Raw genomic sequence first — 9,655 nt, 5'->3', positions numbered from 1 at the left:
CATCCTGAAGCTTGGGAGTCACCAAGTCTCAGAGGGCAGGCAAGGAGGCATCGAAGCTACACACCCTCTCTTTCCCAAGAGCCAAGGGCCAGGGTGCAGTTCCTGGCTTTGTCCAGCAGAGGGCGCCCATAGCACCATCACAGCTGGCCGGGCCTTAGGGTTCCAAGGCCTCTCTTCTCCCAGCAAGTAAGGGTAGGGCTGGAGAAAAACACCTCCCTTCTCAAGGCTCCTGCCCAGCTTCCCTTTTTTCCTCCTTCCTGGAGGCAGTTGGGCAGAAGGGAGGGGGCTGCAGAAAAGGCAGGACAAGAGGGGAGGGAGAAAAGATTCTTCAAGTTGGGAAAGAAGGAAAATGTCAAGGACTTAACACCAAATTTATCACTTTTTAAAAACAAGAGATTTTTCCCCCAAAGTGAGGAAATAAGAAACAAAATCCAGTGTCCATGCATTCTCAACTGTGGTCTTGATTCCAAGACGCCTCCTCACTCTCAGACCTGTTGCGAGGGAAGCGGGTAGAAAGATAAAGTGAGTGAGAGGCCTGAGGTCCTACGGTCCCTTGCCCTGCTGGTGTGCCCAGCCATCCCGCTAGTCAGGCATCTAAGTGTGACGTCCCATACCAGCCCCTGGCCCCTCGTCCCGTCTACACAGGGGAGGGGAGACTGTCAGAGTTCATGAGGTCGTTTCATCCATGTCTCCACTCCAGGCAAGACCACTTGGAACGGTCTTGGAGCGGTCATCCAGCCTGGACAGATGAGGCTCTCCCTTTGGGTTCCAAATGCCCTTTATCAGAAAACCCATGGTCTACTTCCACCATCCATTCCAGGAGCCAGAAGTCCTCAGAGTCTAACCTCAGTGGCCCCTACGGCAGCTGACTCCCATTTCTCTTTATCCATCATGTGTACGCGCTCAGCCGTGTCTGACTCTTTGCGACCCCACGGGCGGTGGCCCACCAGGCTCTTCTGTCTATGAGATTTCCCAGGCAAGAATCCTGGAGTGGGTTGCCATTTCCTCCTCCAGGGGATCTTCTGGACCCATTGATCTAACCTGCGTCTCTTGCCTCTCCTAAGCATTGGCAGGCAGAGTTTTTACCACTGAGCCACCTGGGAAGCACATTTGTCCATCAGGGGAGATGCAAATCCTCTGGCCATAGGGGACAGCTTTTCAGAGGCGGGAGTCGGTCCTTTGTTCCCTTTCCCTGACTCTAGATCTCAGCCCTCGCCCTCCTCACATAGCCTGCTCCCCTGTAGACTGGGCACACAGCCTGGGGGTCTTACCACGTTGGCTCCCTGGGAATCCAGCGGTGGTCATTGGATTGAGGGTCCCTCTGTGCTGGGTTTCTCACCGCCCCTCTCCTGAGTGTTAGGGATGGACTCTGCAGGCTCTGAGAAGGGAGAGCAGGTGGCAGCAGGGAGAGCTAGAGTTCCCCAGGGCTTGGAGAGAGGGAGCTGCTTCTGCTTACCCCGTCCCATACTCCAACAACCCTTGAGAAGAGCCCAAGACCAGCTGAGGGCAAGGGGTCAAGACCCACAAAGTTTTCTCTGGTCATAATGACTACTTAGGTTCGCTATTTTTTTGAAGTCTGCAATCAGAAAAACAAAAACAAAAAACCCCCTCTAAAAAAAGCTTAAAAATTTGGGTATGGTCTCAATGTGTGGCTAAACCTGACCTGAACAGACAGGAGGCTTTTGATAGCTTATGTATCCCACTTAGTGTGCCCATTCATTTCCCTGCAGAAATATTCATGTGTTTGACTATAGGGGGACTTTGCTGGGAGTATGATGGAACACACAGTATATATTCCATTGTCACCTTGGTAAAGCTGGAAAAATTCTGACTTCTGGCCCACATCTGGGATAAGGATCCATGGACATACAGCATCCATTTCTTGCATGCTTTGTGTGTGTTCGCTGCCGAGCTAAGGACCAGTCTCATTTAATTTTCACAAACAACCCAATGCAATAGGCGCCATCACTATCACTTAGCTGACTGAGGTTAAGTAAGTAGCTCAAAGCCTCGGGGCTGGTGTAGTGGCAGAGCCAGAATTCCAGCCCAGAAAGCTGCTTCCATTCTGGCAGGCACCCCTCCGCCACCCACCATATACCAGGGAGCTGGGAAGTCCAAGTGGGAAGGGATGGTGTCATTCAGTAAGAAAGGTGAAGAGATGCAAACACATGCTGGTTAGGCAAAGGATCCATATTCTCAAGACAGTTTCTGGCTACTGCTAGGCCCCTCCCCACAGCCAATAATGCTGGCCTCCCAGGGCTGGTCCCTCCCCAGTCTGAACGTACTGTGTGTTTTCCCAGAGGTACCCGGCCGTGACTCCGCTGCTGTGTCTGTGATCCCGGGTGGGCAGGACTCCTGGGTCCCCGTGCTCTCAGCGGCTCCTTCAGGCTCCTCTCCTGGCTCCTGTTGCCCCAGGTGATGTTCAACCATCATCTGGAGCTCTGGGGGCGAAGAGAAAGGGGGAGAGCATTGGATGAGACTGCCCTGACTCCTCTGTGGACCCTCAGCTTCGACAGCTCCACTAGAGGGCCAGTGCACACTGCCTGTGTGGTTTGACTTTCCTGTTCAAGGAAGGACATTCATTGGCCAATAAGGAGGGATTAAAGCTAGACAATAAAATGTACTTTCTTCAAAGCTGAGAGAGGGGAAGGGGAGAGCCTTTAAGAACAAAAGATCCTCCTGACTTGCTGGGGTACCTAGTCTCCCTGTGGGCAGGAGAAAAGACTCCATTTAGATTCAAGAAAAATTTGAGTACCTTCTCTGCTGTGCACTGTGCTGAGTGACTTCACATACTTTACTTAACGGCCAAAGTGAGGTAGTATGCAGGGGCCCTGGAGGTTAAGCAGGTTCTCCCAGGCTCCCCAGCTAGTCGGTGGCAAAGCTGGAATGCAGCACCTCCCCCCCCCGCCCCGCCTCCCCCGTCCCCCAGGCTCCAGCAACTCTCCTTTCGCAAAGGCAGGTTTAATGATTTCCCAAGGATCCTTCCAAAGGGATGTCGTCCTGGCTACTGCTCAGCATCAGGTGTGGCGGGGAAGGGTTTTCCGAACCTTTCATTGTGGGTGTGGTCCTCGTCGCCTTCTTCCGTTGCCGTGGAGACATGGACAAAGTGGGCTGTGAAGGGCGCAGGGCACAGGTGGGCGCCCACCCTTTTCGCCCTCCCCTCTGCCTTGCCATGCTTATAGATGGAGACTGGGGAGGCGTGGGCTTCAGAAAGTGGGGGGAAGGAAACTCTTGCTTCCCCAGCCCCTACCCTGCCCATGATGGTGAGCAAGAAGACTGTGTTGGGGGAATGCAGGGGACTGAGTGTGCACCTCCACTCAAGAAGAACATGTGAAGGGCACAAGCAGCGGGGAGACAAAAGGTCCTGCAGGTGGGGGGCAGTGGCTGGAGACATAATCCTCTAATAAGTCTGGGGGTTCTCTGCACTGGGCTGAGCAGGAGGGGCCAGCTCACCTTGAGAAGTGGGTTGGGGATCCGGTCTTCATCTACCTCTGAGGGAAGGAGGGAGAGGAGAAAGTAATGGGGATGGGAGATCCAGAGGGGCCCTGGGCAGTCTGACTTCTCAAGGGGAGGAGCCCCTGCAATCACCTCCCTTGTGATTGGTCTCTCACATCTGCCCCTAGGAAGCTGGTCCTGATGGGCTGCCCTGGCCTCCTCCCTCCAGCCCCATCCTGCTCTGCCGGTTGGCTTTATCTCCTGCTTCTAGTCTGGTCCTTGTCTCCGTAGTTAGCCTGCATCTACATCCTTGCCTCAAACCTGGAGGTTCCTGAAGGCAGGCTTTGTGGTCCTTCTGCTCTTTTCCTCCTGAAATATCCATCTCTGCCTCCTTCCAACCGTTCTCCCTACCCTGGATCGAGAATTGGACCGAGCAGAGGAGAGAACGGCAAACTTGTCCTGTACAGGACAATCCTTTTAAGTAGTTGGAGGGAAGTTGGAGGCTCAGGCATCCAGATCGCCAGTTGGGCTTCTGAGCGTCACTGTCTCTCTTCCACTCTCCCGCCAGCACCCCTGACATTCTCTGAGACCTTGCTGTCTCTCCAGACCTGGATGGGGACACTGGTGACCAGAATGCCAGCTGCTCCCTAAGCAGTTTCTAACCTTCCCGTCCCCTCTGGGGGCTGTGAAAATAGCTGATGGAGGCAGTCCCTCCCCCTCACAGCTGTCACCGCCTCTGGGGATGGGGGCAGCGGCCTCTCGGTTGCTGGAGAAACCTGGAAGGCTGTTGCCGCAGCAACCAGCACTCCACTGACCACCCCAACTGCTGGGGGGCTTAGGAACCAAGTGGTCTCCTGCTCAGTCTTTCCAAAGCAGAGGACACCCTCCTGCTAATCCAGCTGCTACTTTCGTGCCTCCGGGACCGACCAGACCTCTGGCTCCTCAGACCTGCCCTGCTATCTATCTAGCACCCACCTTCTCTCCCTGGCACCTAGCTGTCTTCAGCAGCCCCCACTCCCTTTAGTGACCCATCCTGGGGTTTACCTGGGGATGACTGGTCACTGGTCAGCACAAGGGTGGCAGGGGTGGGGCGGCGCCTCCGGATCTGAGGGAAGAGGTCAAGTACATGTGGAAGCGTCATGGCCCCACGCACACTCAGCAACATAATCCACACCACCCACTTAGCACGCCACATTACACTGAACCCTCGATCCCTGGGGGGCATTCTTGGGCCCTCCCTCTGCCCCGGGGACCCAGAAGACCTCCCCCACTCTTTGCTGCTCCCCCAGCCCCCTTTCTGTCTCTGCATCTCCCCAGGTCCTGGCCCAGCTCTCCATCTATATCTGTGCTAATGCATTGATCTCCGGCCCATTGTCCTTCCGTCCATCCTGGATCAATGGTCAGAAATAACCCGAGAGGGAAGAAAGCATTGCCCTCAGTGTCCCAGCCCACTCCCCAAAAGGACATGAACCTGTTGTGGGCCAGCACCAGCGGAGAGCACCTCTCCAGCCCCACCCAGCCTGGGAGGGCAGCACAGAGAAGGCAGGTCTGATCTGAATGCGCCTTCTTCTCGCCTGTGCCCCTCCCTCCCTCATTTCCTCTCTATCTTTGGACACACTGCCTTTCTGATTTGTCAGGAAATAACGGTCTGGAGAAATCCTTGTCATGGTAAACATCATATGAGGAGGAGCCTGAGGCAGGACCATGGCCAGGGACTAAAGCTAAGCTGAAAAATCTTATCCTGAGCTCCCAGGTCCCAGTCTAAGAAATTAACAGATAAGAGCTGATTGACTGCTAGGCCTCTGAGCCCTTCTTCCCCCGCCTCTGTTCTTCGGTCTTGTTGCCAATAAAGTTGATTGTTGAAGAAGCCAGTCCAAGGACTCTTGGGGCGTGTAGTTTTTCCCCTTTCTCTGGAGGTTTGGAACCTTGGGGTTGGAGTCCCTGCAACTCCCTCCAGGGCAGAGGAGGGGAGGGAAGACTAATGGGACTAGGAAAGAGGCTAAAATTATCCAGGGCTGAGAGGAGGAGGCTGAGGACACTGAATGATCACATCCCTATCTCTCTGTGTCCATTATTTAGAATCATTACCGGAGTCGGGTAAAGGGGTGGGGGTGGGAGTGGAAAGACGCCTGCCCTTTTCTTTGCCCAGAAAGTGGGTATCAGCCAAAGCAGGGGGCAGGGTTAGTCTATTGAGGGGCTCCCCAAAGAAGAAATGGGTGTGTAGAATAGGGGTAGGTTGGGGTAGGCACTATTTTCTCAGGAGAAGCTAGCAGTGTCTGTTTGGGGTGACATTTTAAGGTCCCTGCAATACCAGTTCTGTGCGTGTGTGATCGTGCACACATACATGCATGTGCTACACAGACATTATTTGTGAGTCCACCTCTGGCTATTCCTGGTGCAAACGTGCTGGGGGCCCTCAGGTGGGTAAGTGTGCTTCCTGCATGTGGAGTGGGGCCATTCTCCTAGGAGAGAACTCATCCCGCCCTGGGGGAGGGGTGCTGAGGCAGGGAGAGGGTGTGGTGGGTGGGGATGAGCAGGAGTTGGGAGCCTGAGAAGGACACTGCAAGTATGATGGGAAGGGCCTTGGGAGGGCAGGAGGACTCTGACCTTGGACAGGTCCCTTCCATAACCAGATCCCTTGCCTTGGACAAGATTTCTAAGCACTCAGAGTCCTTGAGAATTTTGATGTCCTACAGGAGGAGGGAAGTTAGACTCCTGGAAGTACTCCCAGGTCCCTGAACTACTAGGAAACGAGTGTCGGTCTCTTTCATTTTCCTTGCCCCTATCACAAATTCTAGCTCTCAAGGACGCTTGGTGCCTTTGCCTCTGATTTATTTCCAAACCAGTTACGCCAAGGACCTGGTAGCTGTGGGCACCCCTCCATGCCCTGCCACTCTGTGCTCCATAACTCAGAGTTTCCAACCCTGCCACCCTCTCAGGTCGATCTGGCTTAGGTGCTCCTGCCAAGCCTGGAGTTTTTTGCCTACACATTTGGGTAACGGCAAGAGGGGCTGAAGTTGGACTGCAGGTAGAATTTCAGGTGGAGCAGACACAGATTTCTGAAGAGGAGAGAAAAGCAGGCTGAAGTCCCAGCCTCTTTTTCTCTCTGGCTCTATAGCATGGCCTCCTCCCCTCCCCTGCCCCTCAGACCTCTAGGCCAGCTGGCCTACCCCTTCCTCCTCTCAACACACACCTCCACCTGCCTCCTCTAACACCAAACAGAGGCAGGTGTCAGGCATGGGCACTTGCTGTGTCAGTGGCAGGCATTTCTGCTTGGAACCTCACCCCTAAGCCCCTGGCTCACTCACACTCTTGGGCCCCTTTCCCTGGATCTGAGGTTATTTTAGCCAGTCTCCTGCCTCCTGGCATAACAGCCTTTTTCCTGACCCCAAAGGAATGCTCCCCATGCTCCTGGCTGTCCACACTCCTCATCCTCAGGAGGTCTGCAGTCTCCCCACCCTCCCTCCCTGCTGTCACACGTTTGAGGTCTGGAGATGTGGCTTCCACCAGGCCAGGGAGAGGATGGAGATGCAGGTCCCTAACCCCTCCCCACACTCTGGAAAGCTAAAGTTACAGGGAGTGTACTGAACCTTCACATCCAGACCTTATTTCCCCAAACAGCTGGAGCAGCAGGAAGAACACGCTCTCCAGCCCATCCCAAGAGCTCAGAGCTTTTTCAGGTGGGGAGGCCCAGCCAGAGCCCCTGCAGCCAGGTGGGGAAGCAGGGCAGAGACCTTGTGGGAAACGAATATTCTTTAGGAGCAGGGATGTCTAGGCAAACGGACAGAGAAGACCAAAAGCGATGGAGCAAAGAGCAAATATTTGGCAAATGGGTGGTAGTAGCCACCGCGGGTGGTCACCGTCTCCACACACATGCTCACTCTCCCTGACACACACAGTTGCTCACACACTCTCATACACTGCCGCCTCTGCCAGGCTGCTCTGAGCTAAAAATAGGCCAGGAGGGGAGGCTGGGCCACGGCCCTGGACTCCCACCCTTGAGCCCAGGCCAGCACAGTGCTTCACCGTGTCTCCGCTCAGGCTTGGACCCTAGCCCCTAGAAAGCCCCCGCCTCGGCCTCCCGAAGGCCATTCTCCCATGCCCTCCCCACCCCCCCTCCCCACTACCGATCCAAAGGGCAGGAGTTGGGAACAAGGACCCACGTGTCCAGACTTGCAGAGAGGGGAGCCAGCCTGCACGCACGACCACTCCTCTCCCCAAAGCCCCAGCCCTCGCAGTTCTCCTCAACCCCTTCTCGTCCTCACTCTCTGGACTCCGGCAGGGTCGCCCCCAGTTAGGAGACGGCTGGGGGGGCTCTTTCTCCTCTTTCAACTCCCTCGGTTACCTGTCCTCTCCCTTAACCCCTCCAACACCCTTGGGCGTCCCCACCGAGCTCAGAAACTCTGGCGGGGTTTGACTGGGTGGGGATGCAAGACTGGTGAAGGGGGGGAGGGGTCGTGTCCTCAGGCAAGCCCCCTCCCCCAGGGCTGGGGAAGGAAGGGAAAGACTTTCGTGAGGACTGGCTTCGAGGGCAGGCGTTCGTCCTTCTGTCCATCTCGGAGAAGCACAGATGGGGAGATGGGGCTCCCACGGTGGGGGAGGGGAGAGAAGACCCCCCCCACAACACCGCGCTGGCCCTCGCAGGGGCGCACCGCTAAGGGAGGACTGAGCGGGGGTCTGGGGTCGCACAGTCCGGGGTCCCTCGTCCTCTGCCGGGCGAGACCCCTGCCGCCCCGCCCCGCTCCGCACCTGCTCGGCCGCCTCGGGGTCAAGGTGCGGCTCCAGAAGCGGGACGGTGAACTGGATCTTCCGGGGGCTGTGGTCTTGCTCCATGGCGGGGGCGGCGGCTGCGGGCGGGCAGGCGGCGGACTCGGGGCTGGGGCGGGCGCGCTGCCTCTCCGCTCCGCTCCGGCCCGGCCCCAGCCCGGCGCGCTCGGCTCCCGGCTCCCGGCTCAGCGGTCCCGGCTCGCGGCCCAGGGGACTCCGCAGCCGCCGATTGGCTCGGCCCCCGCCCCTCCCGGCCCCCTCCGCCTCCCCCCGCCCGGAGCCTTAACCCCGTCGTGGCCGCGCCGCCGGCTGCCAGGGGTCACCGCCCCGCGGAAGGGCGAGGCGGGTGTGGCCCGGCCCGGGTCGCAGTAGACACGGCTCGGGCGGGGAATCCTGAGTTCTAGTGGGGTGGAGGGAGGTGGCGGGGGGTGGAGGTGCGGAGCGGTCTCGAAGAACTTCTCCAACCTGGGGCAAAATCGAGGGGCTGGGAAGGTGGAGGGGCGCTGCCAGAGAGGAGGCTGCAAACGCGAGAGGAAGATTTCCTTGCTGATCTTAAAGGGGTCGCTTCAAAGAGAAAAGAAAGGGAATCTGGGCTTGCAGCAGGAGGGATTAAAGTTAGACTAGGAGAGGGACTTTCCATTGAAAGGAAAACGCTGGCGCGGAGGTGAAAGCTTGGAGGGGAGGTCTGGGGTCTGGGCACAGGTCTGGTTTCACTCTGTGGCAGGAGGGGGAAACGAAGATCTTAGAGGGTCCCCAGAGCCTCTTTCTTGATGGCAGTGGGTGGAGGGCTCAGGGAGCGAGGACCATCTGGGACTCAGTAGGAGGAGAAACGGGTGGGGAGCCAGGAATGCTTGTGAAATAGGTTTCTCTTTCTGCTTGCTAAATTCTGGGGATGTAAAGCAGGTGGAAGGCCTGCCAGAGGAGAGTATTCCTTGCTGGTGGAGAGGGACACGCCTTTGGTGGGGTGGCTTGTTTACAGATGGGGTTTGGTTTCAAGTTCCACTGTTGGCAGAGTAATGAAAAGGATCTGCCGTAATTGAGGAGATGGAGGTGAGACTGTGCGAAGAACTCACTAGTTTGGTGTAGGACCAAGATGCCAATACTATGAGTGAGGCAGACGGAATATTCACCAGACCTGGTGGGCACTCTGCCAGGGGCGGGGGCCACCGAGTAGAGGGAAAAGAGGTGCTGGGCGCTGGGGGCGGGCAAGGCTGGATGATGCCTCTTTAGGCAAGGAGGAGAACTGGGTGCAGGGAGCAGGGACAGGAGTTCTGAGGGAGGGGCTGAGCAGGGGCCTGGGCCAGAGATCTGTTTCTTTAACCTTAAACCGAACCACTGGCTCCTTCTACACAGATTGACGCCTGGTCCTCTGGGGACCCTGGGATCATCCTCCCCTCTAAGGGGTCAGCCTAAATCCTCAGTTGCCTCCTCTCCCGGGCAGCCCTTCCCTGGC

General features: G+C 56.9%; 1 protein-coding gene across 4 annotated transcripts; it reads right to left on the bottom strand.

Annotated features, from left to right (window-relative positions):
* Positions 1 to 352: 352 nt before the first annotated feature.
* PPP1R1A (protein phosphatase 1 regulatory inhibitor subunit 1A) lies at positions 353 to 8,389 on the bottom strand. 4 transcript variants are annotated; one of them, XR_015163489.1, is made up of 8 exons: positions 8,185 to 8,389; positions 4,480 to 4,540; positions 3,454 to 3,491; positions 3,048 to 3,111; positions 2,286 to 2,441; positions 1,807 to 1,912; positions 1,272 to 1,378; positions 353 to 491 (listed from the first exon to the last, which is right to left on the bottom strand). XR_015163489.1 is itself a non-coding variant. In XM_086398936.1 (7 exons), the coding sequence occupies exons 1-6, from the start codon at positions 8,266 to 8,268 to the stop codon at positions 1,302 to 1,304; spliced, it is 480 nt and encodes a 159-aa protein (XP_086255062.1). In that variant the 5' UTR covers positions 8,269 to 8,389; the 3' UTR covers positions 353 to 491; positions 1,272 to 1,301. The 4 variants fall into 4 exon arrangements, 2 of the variants coding, with proteins under 2 accessions (XP_086255062.1, XP_086255063.1); XR_015163490.1 differs by having other exon boundaries at positions 3,048 to 3,078; XM_086398936.1 differs by lacking the exon at positions 1,807 to 1,912.
* Positions 8,390 to 9,655: the final 1,266 nt, after the last annotated feature.

This window comes from Bos grunniens, chromosome 5 (assembly GCF_055505025.1).
Source record: "Bos grunniens cultivar Pamir isolate PY7600 chromosome 5, Bosgru_T2T1.0, whole genome shotgun sequence".
NCBI classification, from domain to species: domain Eukaryota; kingdom Metazoa; phylum Chordata; class Mammalia; order Artiodactyla; family Bovidae; genus Bos; species Bos grunniens.
This window is presented reverse-complemented; position numbering and strand designations above follow the sequence as displayed.